Here is a 20856-nt window from a genome sequence, read left to right as displayed (position 1 = left end):
CAAGCTACTATAGAAACTATTCCTCCTTGGAAAGTTAGCAGGCTGAAATAGCCATAGTTTGGCTTGGTAAGCAGGTTTGTGAGTAGACAGAAATTGTGCCATCTAATAATGAGCATTAGTGAGGACCAATTATATGTGAAAATGGGTGAAGTGGTCCTTTAATGTAAAACCAAGTCAATGGCTATTTGAATGGGTCCTTTAGTTTAAATGGTAGCCCATGGACTCAGTAACACCCATGAATGATGACACCTGAACGTTGGCCAGGCATGTCCATGACAGCCAGGCAGCTGCATGTCAACACACAAGTCTCTGCCGGTGTCAGTGCAGCCTACCCAGCAGCATCCTCAGGCCATGTGGGTCCATTCTTACACGTTCAGAGTTGAATTAACACTGAGGGGTTTTATTGCGTAAGGTAATGCCTCCATAGCCAGACAATACGCTCCTCATAATTCTTCTGCTTTTACTACAAATTCTCCTCCTCTGTTTCTCCTTCCCCACCTCCTTCAAGTCTCCCCCTATCCTACTCCTTCTCCCCTCACATTCCTCTAGTTCTTTTCCCTCCAATTTTCCTACCCCCCCCCCCCCCCCTCTCTCTCTCTCTCTCTCTCTCTAGTAGAGCTATGTCATATTACTGTTGATTTATGCTCCAGCTTTCATATTGAAAATAACTAGAATGGTGTCCTTGAACACAGAGGATGTACAGAGAGAGAGAGAGAAAGAGAGAGAGAGAGAGAGAGAGAGAGAGAGAGAGAGAGAGAGAGAGAGAGAGAGAGAGAGAGAGAGAGAGAGAGAGAAAAGGGGGGTGAGAGCAGAGACGGAGTCTACTGTCTGAATGGATGTTGTGTCTAATGTATAGTCTACTGTCTGAATGGATGTTGTGTAGGGGTGTGCCGATATATCGTCCCGCGATATTTCGCGATACGTTTTCGTTTTTTGTTTTTTTTACAATAATAATAATCAGGCATGCAAACAGCCCCGAGGTGAAAAGGGTGACAACATGTTGTTTTTTTTCGGGTCAGGTGTCACACTATTGCCCTATTTGGATTCAAAACGGCTAGTGGAAGCTGAAAAGCTACAAGTTTGCACGTCTGAATATGCAAAAACAGAAATAATAGTTTGCATTTGCTTTTTTTCTCCCCCATATATTTTCAGAATAAAAAAGTGCGTATCGTATCGTATCGAAATCGTATCGAAGTTGTGTGCCCAATATCGTATCGTATCGTTTCGTGAAATGAGTGTATCGGCACACCCCTAATGTTGTGTCTAATGTATAGTCTACTGTCTGAATGTATGTTGTGTCTAATGTATAGTCTTGTCTGAATGGATGTGTGTAATGTTGTTCATGGTACCTGTAGCTGTGTGATAATAGTATAATGTTGTGTTGTGTTGTCTATAGTCTGAACCAGGTGACAAAAAAAGATTCCTGGTATGAAATATTATACTACGTAATAAAGTTTCTGAATGTGAGGCAGATATGTGTGTGTGTGTGTGTGTGAGAGAGAGAGAGAGAGAGAGAGAGAGAGAGGGAGAGAGAGCGAGAGAGAGAGAGAGAGAGAGAGAGAGAGAGAGAGAGAGAGAGAGAGAAGAGAGAGAGAGAGAGAGAGAGAGGAAGTGTTCCAAGGGCAAAGAATGATACTTAATATTTCATAAACCCACAGCTAATCATACTCTGCAGGATAGAGGACAGAGTGTGAGTGTGTGTGTGCGTGTGTGTGCGTGTGTGCGCGTGTGCGTGTGTGCGTGTGTGTGTGGGCGAGTGTGAGAGAGAAAGCCAGTAATACAGAGTGAGATGGAGAAGCAGGTATATTAAACATGGATGCTAATAAAAGTTTTGTTTTTAATTAATAGAAAGAGAGAGAAAGAGAGGATGAAAGAGTGGAATACAGAGCCAGAGACATCAGGAGAGATGGAGATGGACGGAGAGAGAGATAGAGAAATTCTTTCATTCTCTTAATTCTTTCATTGCATCGTCTCCTCTGTCGTGCCACTTTTCAACGTTCCCAGTAGTCAGTGGTGGAAAGAAGTACTGAAGTAATGATATACAGTATATAAAAAATATATACACTTTAAAGTACCAAATAAGTATTTTTCAAATCAAATACTCCAGTACTTGACTGAGTCACTTGTCAATTGTAGTTGCACTTGTAGAGTAATATTTGACCAGAGTATCTATACTTTGACTTGGGGTTGAGTACTTTCGTGCATTCTCACTCCCAACTCATAACAGTCTAGCAACGCGCTAGTAGAAACAAGAAGCAAGTGCCCATGTCGACTGGTGCAATGTCCGCTTTGGATGACTCTGCGCCAGTGTTGCCAAGTCTGCTTATTCTTAGCTACTTTGGGCTTGTTTTTTCTTTCAAGTCACTTGTAAATATTGGCAGTTGCGAGTTGCGTTTTTTTTTGGGGCTTGTTTCTAAAGTGTGGTTGCATATTTGGGCTTGCTTCAGTTTAACTACTTTAACACTATGGACATCGGATATTTGAAACTGGCAGATCTACAAGCTCACAACGTGTCTGCGTCGCGTTGTGAGCTTGCAGATCTGCCATATTTTTTTTAGATGGCACAAAATCTTGGCACAAAATCTTTTCAGATGGGGGTCTGTGGCCAAATACATATTCATTTGGGGTCCTTGACTTGAAAAATGTTTGAGAACCACTGCTCAACAGGTCAGGTCAAATAGGGCAGGTCTAGTCAAATAACATTTGACTGACCGGCCCTAGTGGCTTATTTTGGTAGCTTGTATTCACAGACATGGTGGCTTGTGTTTCTCACAATATCTGACGCCACTGCTCAGCGCCATTCGCGTTGCGTATACCGATAGGCTTGGATCATGTCTTCCTCATCCACTCGCAGCGCGACAGGAAAGCGTCAAATTATCTGACACTTGGTCGGACGTTGGCCAACATGTCACAGTGGTACAACTGGGCTGTGAGGATGCAGTGGTCACTCTGTCTGTCTGTCTGTCTGTCTGTCTGTCTGTCTGTCTGTCTGTCTGTCTCCGTCTGTCAGTGCATCGTTTACCCCGTCTGTCTTTCTGTTTGTCTGTATGCCTGTATGTCTGTCTGTCTGTCTGTATGCCTGTATGTCTGTCTGTCTGTCTGTCTGGCTGTCTTTCTGTCTCATATTCCACGCAGATCTCTTTCAGAAACATCCCTTCATCACCTTCACGCAAACACACCTTTCTTTCTCTCGTTCACTGTCCCTATCTCTCTTCCCCTCCCCCACTCCCCTCTCCCCTCCCTCTCTCTCTCTCTCTCTCCCCCCCCTCTCTCTCTCAGCATCATCTAACTCTTCGGTCAAAGCAGAATAATTGTCAATGAATATTTAACAAGGTTTCAGATGGAAGGATAGACACTGTGTATGCGCGCTCACTCTCTCTCTCGCTCTCTCTCACACACACACACACACACACACACCACACACCCACACACACACACACACACACACACACACACACAACACACACACACACACACACACACACACACACACACACACAGAGCGTTTGTAGTACAGCGTGTTCAGTGATGCGTTCAGCAGCAGTGGATTAGCAGGAAGAAATGATGAGCCTGAAAATAACTAAACACAAACCCGGGGCCTGTCTGTCTCTCTATGTCTGCCTGTCTCTCTCACTGCTGTCTCGCTCTCATTTTACACTTGCTCTCGAGCAGAGCAGCAGGTTGCTAGTGTGAGTCCCAGTTTGTGTTGAAGTGTAAAGTGTTTTTTTTAGGGTGCAAGTAACAAGAAGACAACGTTTCAATGCAATATGTTTTTGTCAGGTCATGACCGGACGAAGATGTACAGTATATTGACATTCAGTGGTGGAAAAAGTACTCAAATGTTTTTTACTTAAGTAAAATTATTAATACTGCAATGTAGAATTACTCTGTTACAAGTAGAAGTCCAGAATTCTAAATTTACTTGAGTAAAAGTACACAAGTATTGGTATCAAAATGTACTTAAAGTACCAAAGTAAAATTACTAAAATGTTTGAAAATAGCAGATCTACAAGCTCACAACGCGTCGCGGTGCGACGCGTTGTGAACTTGTAGATCGGCTATTTTCAAATAGCCTAGGTATAAAATAGGGCTAAAGTGGTTAATGTATGTTTTCTAATGTAATAATTTTTATCTGCAAGTAACTAGTAACGAGGAAAAGTACAATATTTGCCTCTGAGATGTAGTGGAGTAGAAGTAAAAGTATAGACAATTGGAAATACTCCAGTAAAGTAAAAGTACCTCAAAATTGTACTTAAGTACAGTACTTGAGGAAATGTACTTAGTTACTTTACAGCACTGTTGACATTGTTGTCTTCGTGTTGCTTTGCACCCCTAAAAATAAGAACAATAACTTCTTAGAACTATAAGGTAGAAATAGAGAAAAGCAGGATGTTTTGTGTATCAAAATCAAAATCTCGAATGTGCCCCCAGGTCTAACTCCCATCATGCAATAGTCTTCAGTTCCAAACACGGCGTTCCAGAGCATTCCTTGACATTCTTTTTTCTCTCTCTGCCTCCTCCAGTCCTCCCCCCATACCCCCCCCCCCCCCCCCCATCCTATTCTAATCAGCAGCCCTTATGGCCAATCTGCTTGCCGTAAAACTGTCGTCACGGCGATGATGTACAGCTGGCGGAATTACCTTATCCAGCCGTGATTTACGGTGCCTCACAGGTAGACGCAAAAACACCTCCATCTCTCCATCCCTTTCTCTCTCTCTCTCTCTCTCTCTCTCTCTCTCTCTCTCTCTCTCTCATCTCTCTCTCTCTCTCTACATCCCTCTCTCACTCTCTCTCTCTCTCCCTCTCTCTTTCTCTCCACCCCTCTCTCCATCCCTCTCTCTCTCTCCATCCCTCTCTTCTCTCTCTCCCTCTCTCCCTCTCTCTCTCTCTCTCTCTCTCTCTCTCTCTCTCTCTCTCTCTCTCTCTCTCTCTCTCTCTCTCTCTCTCCCCCTCCCTCCCTCCATATCACAGGTACCAGACACCAAAACAGCCCTGCGTCATCTCTCCGTCTATCTCAGGTGACATTTCTTTATCAGTTTTATTTCTCTATCAGTCTATCCATCTTTGTTCTCTGTCATTCTGTCTATCAGTTCATCTCTCTATAACTCTCTCTCTCTCCATCACTACATCTCACGGGTTCAACCGCAAAAAAAGCCATGCATCAATTTATCTCTATCGCTCTCTTTCCCTTTCTTTCTCTCCCTCTATTCCCCCCATCTCTCGCTATCTATCGCTCTCTCTGTCTTTCTCCCTCCCTCCCTCTCTCTATCTTTCTATCTGCCTCAATCCCTTTATCTTTCTGTCTCTCTTTGAGTCCGGGTAACATTAATACGGAGAGTCGGTAGAGCTCTCGCCTTTGGACCAACAAGGTTATGGGTTCGATCCCGGGCACCGGCAACTCAGCGTCTGAGTGGCACGGCTTGGTGCGGCAAGTACAGGGAGCTCATGGTAGTGCATTGTAACGGGGACAGACTCCTGCGCTCTCGGCCGATACCGACAAGTAAAAGTACTAAAATGTTTGAAATAGCAGATCTACAAGCTCACAACGCATCGATGCGACACGTTGTGAGCTTGTAGATCGGCTATTTTCAAATAGCCTAGGTATAAAATAGGGCTAAAGTGGTTAATGTATGTTTTATAATGTAATCTCTCTCTCTCTGTCATTGGCATGTTGCAGGAGTGGAGTGGAGTGCATACTGGACTGGTCCAGTATGCATACACCAGAGAGGGAACGATGCACACATTCAAATGCACACACACACACACACACACACACACACACACACACACACACACACATACACACATACATACATACATACATACATACATACATACATACATACATACATACACACATACGCATACGCCATACGCACACACACACACACACACACACACACACACACACACCACACACACACACACACACACACACACACACACACACACACACAACACACACACACACACACACACACACACAGTGTGCAGCTGTAACAATTACAGCCTGCAGAGCTACTTGTTGTCTTTTATTTAAGAACGAGATCGAGAATCTTTCATCAGAACCTGATATAGAGAGGGAGGGAGGGAGGGAGAGAGAGAGAGAAGAGAGCGTGAGAGTGAGAGAAATAACAGAGGGAACCAACAGAAGAGTGATAGAGAGAAGGAGAGAGAGATGATCTGTGTGTGTTTGAGTATTAAGTGTGTGCTTTGGCACATGAATACAAATGAGTAGAATGAATGAGAATGTGGTTTTCATTGTGAGGGTTTGAGACCACTGGATCGCCCCCAGCACAGAGAGAGAGAGAGAGGAGAGAGAGAGAGAGAGAGAGAGAGAGAGAGAGAGAGAGAGAGAGAGAGAGAGAGAGCAAGAGAGGGAGTGAGAGAGACACAATGTAATTAAGTCACTGAAAGGACAGTGAATGTGTGTGTGTGTGTGTGTGTGTGTGTGTGTGTGTGTGTGTGTGTGTGTGTGTGTGTGTGTGTGTGTGTGGTGTGTGTGTGTGTGTGTGTGTGTGTGTGTGTGTGTGTGTGTGTGTGTGTGTGTGTGTGTGTGTGTGTGCATGCCCATGCATCTAAATATGTATAGTGCACATGGGAGCAAATGTGCATTGATGTGTGTGTGTGTGTGTGTGTGTGTGTGTGTGTGTTGTGTGTGTGTGTGTGTGTGTGTGTGTGTGTGTGTGTTGTGTGTGTGGGGGCATGTGTGCTGTTTATACTTGAGCATGTGTGAGCATATGTGTATGTGTGTTTGTGTGCGTGTGCATCTGTGCGTGTGTATCCGGCTCTATCAGAGGAGAATGTGTTCCAGCTTTCTTTAATGAAAAATAAACAACTCTAGTATTTCACCATGTCCTGAGAGAGATGAGAGACAGAGATTGAGAGAGAGAGAGAGAGAGAGAGAGAGAGAGAAGAGAGAGAGAGAGAGAGAGAGAGAGAGAGAGGAGAGAGAGAGAGAGAGAGAGAGATAGGGAGGGAGGTGAAGGAGGGAAATGCTGAAAGAGGATTGGTTGGGAGAGAGTGGCAGACAAAGAGGAAGAGAGAGAAAGATAACTATGAAGGGAAACCTTAAAAAAAAAAACTGTATTCTATTGTAATGTCAATCCACATGATTCCATGTCATCTATACTGTACACCATTTCAGTCCATGAACTGGTTTTATATCCTACCAGGACCTGTAGTACTGATGGTTTTATATACTACCAGGAGCAGAGGTTCTAAATTGCCATCCAGGGAGTGTGTGTGCACAGTTTTGCTGTGATCAAGCCAACTGTGCCGGAGATTAGCTGTCCACAGACAGAAGGACGCACCACGGACGGACGGACGGACGGACGGACGGACGGACGGACGGACGGACGGACGGACAGGGTGCAAAACATAGTCTCGGCCATGCCGAGAACTGATGAATGTGAGTCAGACAGAGCATTCTACAAACAACCCGCTTGCTTTGTAGGTTGCAGTAGCTGCCTAAACTACTTTCTCTCAACATCCATGTCTAGCATATGACCCAACTCTATGGATGGGCGGACAGACGGACGGACAGACAGAGGAAAATGCGTGAAGGTGACTTTTTATTATGGGTGTAGTGGGCACGCACATGTGAATGCATTTTAGGTTATTTAAGTCATTCTAGCAAGTTTATAGCAGATTATTGACTGTATTTACATTTTCATATCACAAAATGCAGAAAAAGGTCAGAACATGCAGTCTGTTGTGAAACGTTTTGGGGGTTTTATTTATTTGCTCAAATATCAATTATAACGTCATTTACGCTCAGCCGGGATTCGAGTGAACGTTAGTTAATGAGTGCAACAGCAAACTTTCCTGGAACTATTACGTAATGGAGGAACTAATGTGACTCGGGCTAATTAAAACCATGGTATGAATATATAAATACACCCCTGTCTCCAGAGAAATCATGATTACTTTGGGAAAAATATGACAAAATCATATTTCTGTTTTAACGTCTTTCTGATTTAACGGACACATTCAAATCAGTGTCTTATCTAGAAATGTAAATCCCCATTTCATGGCCCTGAACGATCATACAGATTTTTTTTCTTCAGTTACTCTCGTTGAGAGGCTTTGTGGACGTGTACAAACTACTGTAGGTTTTCATTGACACTTTTTGTTTTGTTTCAACTGCAAGAGCAGGACAATTTATCTCGCTATCATTCTTATTGGCCATACTGTACGTTTTTGTGACATCATAAAAGCCAAGGCAATTAAAAATGTTACCACAACTTAACATTTCTGTTTCATTAACCCATTAAAACCGGGAGGGCATTTTAGATTTTAGTATTGGCAATTCAAAAATAGCAGATGTACAAGCTCACAGCGTGTCACTTTGTGACTCCCTGCGAGCCTGCTATTTTTGAACATTTTTGAAAAAGTGTTTGAATTTTTTTAAATAATTTAGATTTTGTTTTTAACACAACTCTTCTCCTCTGGTGAGGTCCCTATAGCACAAAACATTTTCAGAAGGGGGGGGGGGGGGTCCAAGGTCCGAAAAAGTTTTGAGTACCACTGATTTAAGGCATTTGTAGAATCAGCCTCTGATCTTAAAGGATTAAAGCTAAAGTCCGTTCATTTCATGTCCTCTCGTAATTGCACTGTAACACCTGGGGTTTACCTTGGGTTTGAAACCAAACCAAACATCTACCGCTCAGCAAGAGGGGAAAGCCCCATTGTCCATGGGGTTGATATTGGGATTATGAGTTGCAGGTAGTACTACTTAGTACCACATTTCAACCTCCAACCACTGTATGTGTGTTATATTGAATAAGCACTCTTCCACTCAGACTAGTTAAGTGATTCCACTCAGGGTAAGTGATTTTCTTTGGTTGAGTCTCCTTGTCTCTCAGCTCTTTATAAAACAGAAAATGCATTTTTGTTTCAGTTTCATTTCCAATTTTATCCAGTCAGGATAGAGAACTCAATCAGGATTTAGATTAAACAAGTGAAATTGGAAGTGATGACACTAAGAAATTAGCAGGCAAAATTGGAACTGGAAAACTATAAAAATGAAGCTTAAAAATGGGTACTTTCTCCTGATTGGCTGAGATTTTGACACCTACCGGAAAATGTATTTTCTGTTTATTAAAGAGCTGGAGAGACGGGGGAGACTCCTGTTACTGAACAAACACTCTATAGCAATGATTACTATTAGAATATAGTGCTTTAACATTTTAACAAAATACTTTTTGTTTTAACCAAAACATATCACTTACCCTACCTTTAAGGTTATGGTTTCATTCATTAAAATAAGCCCCAGACTGGAGCTTTAAGTAAAACTGACCTAATATGTACAACTTTCCATATTCAAGGCCCAGGTTATCTCTAAAGTAATTTCTTTCTAAAGAAATGTGACATATCTCTACACCTGGAGCATGAAACTCCCCGATTTAGTTCATTCAAAATGACCTCAACAAGCATACATTAGCATAGCCAACACTCCCCCATTAAAGCAGAGCCATGCTGTAGTGCGTATCTGTACCGCGGATCTGGACCACAGCCGTAGAGCTTCAAACAGCTCTTCCTAATTTATTTCTAAATGATATGTAGGGTAAACGTGAGGTTGGGGGGGCTGATCTGGGGGTCTATCAGGTACCCCAACACCTTATAATTTGATTTAAAAAAAAAAAACTCCAGTTCTAACCTGGGGTCAGCATTTAACCCGTTAAGACCGGGGAACGAATCGGTGTCGTTTTAGATTTTAGCTATTTTTGTTATTTTATACTTTGGCTATTCAAAAATAGCAGATCTACAAGCTCATAGCGTGTATGAGCTTGCAGATCTGCTATTTTTTGAAAAAAATTACATTTGTGCAAATCTTTGAATATATATATTCTTTGCTTTTATATATATTCTTTGCTTCAGGAAGGTTCCTGGAACAAAAATATTTTACAAATGTAAAAAAAATCTAAGATTTACAAAAAATGTTCACGATTTCTCAAAAATAGCAGAATCTACAACGCGCTATGAGCTTGTATGTCTGCTATTTTTGAATAGCCAAAGACATCTAAAATGACACAGAGGCGTCGTTCCCCGGATTGAATGGATTAAATGGTACATACAGGCAGAGGGATTAGCCTGCTACATATTCAATATGAGAGACCTGTACTGTCCCATACCTACTTTTTATTCCTTTGATCTCTGCCTCTCCTCTCCTCTCCACTTCCTTCCACCCTCTATCTATACTCTCTCTCCTCTGTCGCTCCTTCTTTCCTCCGTCTCCTCCGTCTCCTCCTGCTCCATTCAACACCTCCTATTCTCCTCTCACCTTCGTCTCCTATATAGCTTGGGTTCTGGCCGGAATCTCTCCTCCTCCTCCTTCACCCCTCTGTCACACATATATCTTCGTGTTCTCCTCTTCTCTGCTCCCGTCTTCTTCTTCCATCTCTACTTTTCTCCACTTTCTTCTCCTCCCCTGTCCCTCTCCATCCTTTCCTCCTTCCTCTCCTCGTCATCATTTCTCTTCTCCCGCTTTCCTACATTCTCTCCCTCTTCTCTGCTCACCTTTGTTCTTTCCTCGTCTCTTCTCCTCTCTAGTTCTCCCCTTTTCTCTCTGCCATGAACTTGAATCCTCTTCCTCCTCTCTTCTCCTGTCCTCCCCCTCCCCCTCCCCGTCTCCTCTCTGTGTGGTCTACAGGGTGAAATAAAGGCCTCAGGCCAACAAGCTGTCTGTACCAGCATACGCTGATAAGACACACACACACACACACACACACACACACACACACACACACACACACACACACACACACACACACACACACACACACACACACACACACACACACACACACACACACACACACACACACACACACACACACACACACACACACACACACGATGTGAATATTATTTAAGTTTTGTTAGCTGAGTGCCACCTGGTCACTTACAACTCAATCTCACTCCTTCTGTTTCTCTCTCTCTCTCTCTCTCTCTCTCTCTCTCTCTCTCTCTCTCTCTCTCTCTCTCTCTCTCTCTCTCTCTCTCTCTCTCTCTCATCTCTCTCTCTCTCTCTCTCTCTCTCTCTCTCTCTCTCTCTCTCTCTCTCTCTCTCTCTCTCTCTCTCATTTTACCCCCCCCTCCCCCGCTCCCTTCCTCTCTCATTTCTCCAGGCTACACTGTCCCCAACCTGATATAACTGCTGGAATGCTCTAACACATAATGCGTGTGTGCATGTGTGCCCCCGCGCACGCAGGCGTGTGTGTGTGTGTGTGTGTGTGTGTGTGTGTGTGTGTGTGTGTGTGTGTGTGTGTGTGTGTGTGTGTGTGTGTGTGTGTGTGTGTGTGTGTGTGTGTGTGTGTGTGTGTGTGTGTGTGTGCGTGTGTGTGCGTGTGCATGCATGCGTGCTCAGGGCTGTTTGGTTCAGTTCTCTAACAGGATTGGTATCCCCGTGTCCAAAGGAACATGGTTTAATCTGAGTTTGTCGCAGGGAAAGGACTCGGGACATTTGGTACGACCCACATTCCTGAACCAACGTTTCCAACGCTCATCACACATTTAAAATGAACACGGTAAAATCCTCAGCGTTAATTTAACCCAGAGAGTGTACAGAACGTGGTTCTCAAAGTAGTTAATATAGCATCACAATCATTTTCACCACTTCATCCATTTATATGTTGGCTATTAAAAAATAGCAGATCTACAAGCTTAAATCTTCTCTTCTTGGCACAAAACCCTTTCGAATGGGGGTCCACGGCCAATTACATATTCATTTGGGGGTCCTTGACATGAAAAAGTTTCAGAACCACTGGTGTACAGAATGAATATACGCTCTGCCTTACAAACGGATAAATGAACACTGTGTACTCGAGGAGTGCTTCATCTGCGTTATCTTGTGAGGTGAAATTTGGAAGGCCGTTCAATTGCCTGGCTGGGGAATTATATGTGCAGCGCAAGGAGTTGAAAAATTCATGAAATACAAAATGTATCAAATATTTTTAATTAACGCGGGATTCGTTAATTTTGCTTTGAGATGATTCATTTAACATTTGAACGGGCAATATTTAACGGTGGAAACCGTTTAAAAAGACTCTGCTAGCTGCAGCTGATGTTATCTTTAGAATTGGGCTTGCTTTTATATTTGAGAGAATTGTAGGAGAGCATATCGTCTCTGTCGGGTGGAAACCTCACATGTTATGCAATTGTTACTTTTCAGGATTCAAATTCAAAAGTAGAAAAACTAGCACAAAGTATTCAAAAGTAGCACAAAACGCGTCGCTTTGCGCCGCGCTTCGAGCTTGCAGATCTGCTACTTTGAGTGACGCTGTAGTATAGATCAAGTAGGGCATTAATTTACGAAAAAGCACAAAACGTTGGAATATGGAGGGTTTCTTCTACAATATTATAATCTGGCTCATAAATCTCTCACAATTAAAGCTGAAATGCAAAGTGAATTTCATATTTGTCTGTTTATTTTCCATTTTCTGTGCATTTCAGTCCCCTTACATTGTAACAATACAAGCATTTGTATCGCATTGTGTGTGTGTGTGTGTGTGTGTCAGCCAAAACCATACAAAGCTGATAAATATTACACTGCATTCTCACCCATATTAAACACCTCTCTCTTCTCTACCTCTCTTTGTCTCTCTCATCTCTTCGTCTGAACCCGTCCCACCACACACACACACACACACACGCACACGCGTGCGCACACACGCACATACGCACACGCACACACACTCACACACCGCGCGCGCATATAATCCAAGATATTGTAAATATCAGTTGAAAATCCCTTCAACCAGGTACAACTTGATATTATGCATAGTCTCTCTGTCGTTCTCACTTACTCACTCTCACTCACATTCTCACACACACACACACTACCTACCACCCTACCCCCACAGATTACCGAGACATGCCGAGACACTGATCCAACATCTTGTAAATACCACTAGAAGATCTGAACACTCACGCACACGCACACACACACACACACACACACACACACACACACACACACACACACACACACACACACAACACACACACAGTACAAGTGTCCATGTTCCTGTGTTATCCCGTATCAGCGTGTATCAGAGAGGTGTGCTTGTAGCTCTGCAGTCTAATCTCTCTGGCTCTGTGTGTGATATTAGTTGACATTTACATGAAGGACTCTCTGTCCCAATGAAACACACTTTATCACACTGACACTATGTATGGATGTCGTCACTGTAAGGGTGGAAACATTGTATCTCCATGTCAGTGGCGTACCCACTGTAGAGGCAGGGCAGGCGGTCGCCTGCCCAACTAAGATCTCGCCTCCCCAAAAAAAACCAAATAACCTGAAAAGGTGTCATTGTGTGCTTAATGTCCTCAAAGTCACACATCCAACAAGCTTTGAACTGAGCAGATTGGACCTTCTGTTCCACAGATAATGGCCAAAAACATCTTGAAAGCGTCCACTTTCGCCGATTTTCGATCGCCGATCCTGGGGACGCCACTGCTCCATATTCAGACTTTGTATGTTTTTTAATGTAAAGGAATGCCCTACTTCAAGACTGTCGCACAAAAGTAGAGAAAATAGCAGATCTACAGGCTTGCGACTTGAACTTGTACATCTTCTATTTTCACTTTTAATAGTAATAAATAAGGAATGGTTTTGGACGTACAAGGTTTACAGCAGACAGCAACAATATACAGAATTATCTAGATACCCTGTATGGATATACATAGTGATCTAGAGGTTGGTAAAACACATATTTTGAGCAGATAAGTATAAAAAAGGCAGATTTCTCAGGATTTAAAGGTACAGAAAAATAAAATACAAATAAATAAATAATAGGCAAACATTTTCAATGACCTGCTATACAGCTGATATAGCTAGAGAGCTCTATACACGTATGGAAGGAGGGAAAAGAGTGATGGTTGCATGAATGGCTATAGGTATAGGGATAGTTAAATGGATGGTAGAAGGTCAGGACACTATATTACCTGCCTGAATTAGAACAGTGGTTCTCAAAGTGGGGTCCTTGGGAGGGGGGGTTCCAGGGGGTCCCCAGCTAAATGTGTTAATACAGCATCACAATCATTTTAAACGACTTCATCTATATTTTATATGTTGGCTATTCAAAAATAACAGATATACAATCTGCTAAAAATCTTGAAAGTATTGAGTTTTTTTTTTTAAACACAAATCTTCTCTTCTGGGGGTTCCTGGCACAATATATTTTCAGATGGGGGTCCGCAGCCAACATATACATTTTAGGGGTCCTTGACATTTTGAGAACCACTGGTTTAGAAAGAGAGAAGTGACAGATACTGTAGGTATACAAGAGGAGGAGAAAAGTAAGGAAGGAAGAGGATGAGAGAAGGAGGGGTGTGGGGGGGGGGTCTGGGACAGGGACAGGCATCAACCTCGTCAGCAACATATGTTAACACCAATAACAACAAAGTGTTATTATCGCCTGGAGACACACACGCACACACACACGGTACCTTCAAAAACACGCATACACGCACGCACGCACGCACGCACGCACACACACACACACACACACACACACACACACACACACACACACACACACACACACACACACACACACACACACACACACACACACACACACACACACACACACACACACACACACACAACACACACACACACACACACACACACACACACACACACACACACACACAGGTATCCACATACCTTCACAAACATACACACACGTACGCGCGCACAACACACACACACATATGTGCTTGAACACAAATACGCACATTTTACAGACCCACAAGCACACAGACCCACAAACACTCATACACCCCACACACACAAACACAGGTATCCACATACCTTCACAAACATACACACATGAACGCATACACACACAAAAAACACACACACACACACACACACACACACACACACACACACACACACACACACACACACACACACACACACACACACACACACACACACACACACACACACACACACACAGCACACACACACACACACACACACACACACATGCACTTTAACGAGCGTCGGGGGTGTATGTATGTGAGCCGGTCTCTCTCTATATCACCCCAGAGTGACGCGCAGCATCACTCCTCTGCGTCTCGTTAAGACCAAGCCCCAATTAATGACCTCACAGCCACACCTGTTGTTGTTGCCATGGTGACGGCGTTAAGGAATTAATTGAAGTGTCTGGGGGATTAACGGTCTGCATACGCCCATATATGGAGGTCATTACATATAGTAGACTCACTACTATATGTGGATGCTACTACTATGTTTAATGTCTGTCTGTCTGTCTGTCTGTCTGTCTGTCTGTCTGTCTGTCTGTCTGTCTGTCTGTCTGTCTGTGTTGCCACCAGTGTCTCAAAACATTATATTTAATGTTTTCAGGAATAAATATACTAAATAAATATACACTCACAGTGTAATTCAAAGCCTATCTTCTATACACTTGAGGTGTCATCCTTTCAAAAAACATGATAGAATAAGAAAATAATATTTTTTAAGGTACTTCAGGGCAAAATAGTCTCAAGCAGAAGAATGACGCGCACGCCTGGGCACTCAAGCGTGTGAATAAGCTCTGGTTGAAGCCCACTTGTATGCCCAGGCGCGTTCGTCGCTCGTGCATGTCACGGTTTGAACCGGAAGTGGTTTAAAAATGTTTATTTTCTTCTTCTATGACTATATTTTTGAAAGGTAAACACCCAAATGATATGCTTTGGATTACACTGCAAGTGTTGTTTTTAAGTTTATAAACCGATTTTTGCTGTTGTTAATCTTGGCCTCCGTTCAATTCATCAAGTATTTTCTTTGGATTCTTCATTCACCGTAAAGGAATGTTATACAAGCAAAGATTCTCCTTAAGACCGGGTGAGTGAACGCCATTTTTTGGGTGAACTACTCCTTTAACTTAAGTCTAATATACAGAGGAATACTTCAGCTATATCACATTTTCACTAGTAAATATTGTCAGGTCTCATAAACGATGTATAATTTACTTGCATGGTTTTATGTGAGTTCAAGTAATTTTCATAATAGTGTTTAGTTTGGTTGCTGACGGCAGACAGTGCAAAGAAACCATTATCGCAGGAGGCAGAGCATTCAGCTCTGATTTTAATTGAATATTAAGAAGATTAATTATTGATACCATATTCAAAGTTCAAAAAAGAAATCCACATCTTATTAACATCATAAGAGATGCTTTACCTCAGTTATAATGTGATCATAAATGGATGCAAAACAATCTTTGTTTTTACCTCAAAGTTACACTGCTTACAAACACATGCACACACAAAAACACGCATGCACGCGCACACACACACACATATCAACCCTACTGTATTTACTCAACCTCTGCCCTCGCTCATTCTTTTACAATCCATTTAGAGTCATAAACACACACACACACACACACACACACACACACACACACACACACACACACACACACACACACACACACACACACACACACACACACACACACACACACACACACACACACACACACACACACACACACACAGTCACAGACACATCATGCCGCAAGGTCAGCCAAGGGCGTTGTGTGTTTGTCTGCGGTTTGTCTGTGTACTGTGTGTGCGTGCATGCGTGTTTGTGCGTGTGTGTGTGTGTGCTTGCGTGTGTGTGTGCGTGCGTGTGTGTGTGTTTATAATTAGGCCATGCATCTGATTGTCATTAAAGACCGGAGCAGATAATGAACAGTAACTAAAGCCACGCTCAGTGATTTTACAACACAACTACTGCAGGTTTTCTCTGCTGGATATATTGTGGGCCAGTTACTAATAGACCATTTAATGTGAATGACCTCACACACTTTTATTTTGTTTTTTAGTTTAAGCTTTTACTTGGAATACTCTAACACACACTCTGTGCAGGCATGCCTGTGTGCTGGTGTGTGTGTGTGTGTGTGTGTGTGTGTGTGTGTGTGTGTGTGTGTGTGTGTGTGTGTGTGTGTGTGTGTGTGTGTGTGTGTGTGTGTGTGTGTGTGTGTGTGTGTGTGTGTGTGTGTGTGTGTGTGTGTGTGTGTGCGCGCGCAGCGCGGCGCGCGTGTGTGTGTGTGTACGTACGTGCGTGTGCAATTATTAACAGACCATGATGTTTAGCAGGGTTTGGCAAGATTTTTTTTACCTTTTCAATTATGAACTAGGCTTTTTTTTTAATTAAAGCGTTTTAAACCTTTTGAAGAGTGCCTTGGACTAATTTTCTTTTGATTATAGATGATTTCCCCCCTTTTTGGATCAAAGGACACTTCTAACAACTCTGTCTTCGGTCTTCACCAGTCTTGAACTCTGTAGCCCTCCTATTTGCTAAGGAATAAAGAATAAGCTTTCTTTTTTTTTTTTTTTTTCATTTCCATTACATCTGCCAGAAGCAATCAGATCAACACAGTAAAATTATCGGTGGTAATTTATCCATTTGTAACTCCGAGTGTGTACAAAATGGACCCGTATTGGTGCAGGGAGAAATACAACAGCACAACTGGTCACTTCCCGAGTGAAAAGCCCTTAAAAATGGACCGCTATATACTTTATGTGAGGATAGGCAAAGAATAAGTCATCCTTATTGTGATTCAGCCAATTCCTTTATTTGGTCATTGAATGTGTATTTTGTTCAGTCGGTTGGATATGTACATTTATGATCATGATTTTTTTGTTGTTGTATGTGCACACAAGTGTGTTTTGTCATATATGGTTCATTGTAAACTAAGACCGGAAATAAAGTAACCATCCATTCATTCATTCATATTGTCTCTGTCGGGTGGAAACCTCATATCTCCAAAACTTTTACTTTTCAGGATTCAAATTCATAAAATAGCAAAAGTAGCAGATCTTTGGAATATACATCACTAAACTAAAGTAATCTACTGTGTCCAGATACCTGTCTAGTCAGCTTGTAGTATACTTGGAGTGGTCTGGTTAACCAGTAGTGTACTGGGAGTGGTCTAGTGTTCTGATTAGCCAGTAGTGTCTTGCAGTTTTAACGGAGTATGGCTTTAACAGGAGGAGGGAGATCCACATTGATAATGAATGTACTGTTAATGTGCTGTGGTCACATGGCTAATGGAGAGGAAAGGAGATGAGAGGAGGAGAGGAGAGGAGAGGAGAGGAGAGGAGAGGAGAGGAGAGGAGAGGAGAGGAGAGGAGAGGAGAGGAGAGGAGAGGAGAAACTGCTCTATTAATATTATAATTGTTATACAGTCAGAACTGAACGGAGAGTGAGAGAGAAAGAAAGACCGACAGACAGATAAACACACACAAGGTGGTGTATAGAGAGTGCAAGGGAGGGGAGGGAGGAAGGGACACAGAGAGACCAATCACTATGATTCACACACTAGCATTAGCATATGATCAGAATCTAATTAACCAAGTTCAGCCAATTAACCCAGCAGCCAATGGGAACACAGCAACAGAGGCCGCTAATTACCAGCTAATACAAAGGACAAAGAGAAGTTTCAAATGTTTACAAACAAATGACTGCTTTGTATGTGTGTGTGTGTGTGTGTGTGTGTGTGTGTGTGTGTGTGTGTGTGTGTGTGTGTGTGTGTGTGTGTGTGTGTGTGTGTGTGTGTGTGTGTGTGTGTGTGTGTGTGTGTGTGTGTGTGTGTGTGTGTGCGTGCATTAAAACATTATTCATGCAGCAGGCCAACATCACTTTAGATTTCACATATGGAAAAAAATACTTAAATTGATATTCCAATCATGCACACATCAACATGTACCCCCCCCCCGCCCCCCCTACATCCATCCATCCATGCCTCCCTCTCTCTCTCACACTCTCTCTCTCCATGGTTAACTTCTAAGCGAGAATCTTTACTTTGGACGTTTCTTATGTTAATGATGCTGGCCCCACACACACACACACACACACACACACACACACACACACACACACACACACACACACACACACACACACACACACACACACACACACACACACACACACACACACACACACACACACACACACACACACACCCTCACTGTCTGTTTATTTTGCTGAGCGAGCAGGGGATAGCCCCAGGCGAGAGGAGAGGAGAAGAGAGGAGAGGAGAGGAGAGGAGAGGAGAGGAGAGGAGAGGAGAGGAGAGGAGAGGAGATAGGACAGAAAGGGAACGGAATGAAAAACACAGGAAAAGGAGATGGCCGCAGGACTCTTGAAAGAGAAAGAGAGAGAGAATTTCAGAAAGGTAAAACAACACAGAATGATAGCGAGCGAGGAGGAAAAAGATAGAGAAACACAAAAGAGAGAGAGAGACAGCGGAGAGAGCGACAGACAGCGGAACAGAGGCATGGACACAGATAGCGAGACAGAGAGAATAAGGGACACATAGAAAGACATGGAGATCAAAAACAACTCCCTGATAGAGAGAGGCAGAGAGAGAGAGAGAGAGAGAGAGAGAGAGAGAGAGAGAGAGAGAGAGAGAGAGAGAGAGAGAGAGAGACAGCTGGTCAGGGATCAGTCACATAGGAAATGGAAGATAACAGCCCATGATAAAATAAAAAACAGAAAGCTGAATACCAAGGCCTGGAGGGAGAGGGAGAGAGTGGACTGTGTGTGTGTGTGTGTGTGTGTGTGTGTGTGTGCGTGCGCGTGTGCGTGTACGTGTGACAGAAAGAGAGAGATTGAGATAGAAAGATGCAATGAAACCTCTTTAGATTTAAATTTGCTAGAGAGAGAGGAGAGAGAGAGAGATGGACAGACGGAGAGACAGAGTGATCTAAAGGAGGTACAGAGAGTAGACAGACAGACAGACAGACAGTTGTACCTCAGGGCTTTCTGCCGTCTGTCCGTTCAGAGCCGCCGCCGTCGCCGCGTGCTGATTGGCCGGCGGTTGGTGCGCGGGGTGCTGTGGTTGGCCGAGCAGGGCGCGGGTCTGGATGGAACGCAGAGCGCTCAGCATCCAAACGTGTTGCCGTCTGATCTGGACCTGCAGTTGGTCCCACTGGACACACACACTTTGAAGGATGTCCAACAGAGCTGTGGACAGAGACAACAGTGGACACATACATTTAAAAAAAAAACATTTCCTTTTTTTCTGTAGGTGTCCTTATGTATGTACTATGAACTTTTGGTAGAATATACTGTATTTTTCTTTCGTATTTACCTACGTATATAATATATTTTTTAGCATTAGTGGGGACCAATTATATGAAGATATAGGTTGAAAATGTGTGGAGTGGTCCTTTAAGTGTTACTGGTGTTAGTGGTTTTCAAAGTGGGGGCACGGACCCCAGAGGGCGCCAGGTGGGCCAATTGCAAATGCGAATGAGCTTGTAGATCTGCCGGACCAGAGCAGCCCGGGTTTGTTGTCATCTGGAATAATGTTTGTTTCCACCAGGCTCACCAACCACAATCACTTCAAAGCTGTCCCCTTACTCCCCATTTCTCAATTTGATTGAGTGTCTGTGAGTATACTGTAATACATTTTATTGATTACTGTACTGTAATTCAACTTTTCTTTGTGTGTGTTTTTTGTGTTTGTTTGGTTTATTGAAACCTGCAATGGCAGAAAAGAAAAGTTGAGCTGTGTATATTTTTTTGTGGAGCCTTTGTATTTTGTGTTCATTGAAATTATAGAGGTACTGTACTGGAGCAATATTTAAAAGAAGCCCGTATGAGGAAAGAAAAAACAGGACATCAATGTGTTGTTGCAACTTTGAAAGAGTAATTCAAATGATTTATGTGTGTATCGTTTTGTTACAAAACTGCCATTTTGAATTGGATTGTTAGGTTTTGACTGCCTAGTTTCATTTTGACATAGAAATGAGGTGTTTTAGAGAATGACTACAGTAGTTTGGTTATTTTGATGTGTCTCTGAGTCTGTCGATGTT

General features: G+C 42.9%; 1 protein-coding gene across 1 annotated transcript in view; it reads right to left on the bottom strand.

The window, feature by feature from the left end:
• The window catches only part of akap6 (A kinase (PRKA) anchor protein 6), a gene marked incomplete at both ends in the record, with an annotated part of 109267 nt that overhangs the window by 33843 nt on the left and 54568 nt on the right, over window positions 1-20856 (bottom strand). The window contains one exon of the mRNA XM_080414293.1: window positions 19791-20002. Within this exon, the coding sequence (XP_080270419.1) occupies window positions 19791-20002 (212 nt within the window). The remainder of the gene's footprint in view (window positions 1-19790; window positions 20003-20856) is intronic.

This window comes from Gymnoscopelus braueri (assembly GCF_963280865.1).
Source record: "Gymnoscopelus braueri genome assembly, chromosome: 19".
In the NCBI taxonomy this organism is placed as follows: Eukaryota; Metazoa; Chordata; class Actinopteri; order Myctophiformes; family Myctophidae; genus Gymnoscopelus; species Gymnoscopelus braueri.
The sequence above is the reverse complement of the archived record's forward strand: the minus strand, read 5'-3'. Positions and strand labels throughout refer to the sequence as shown.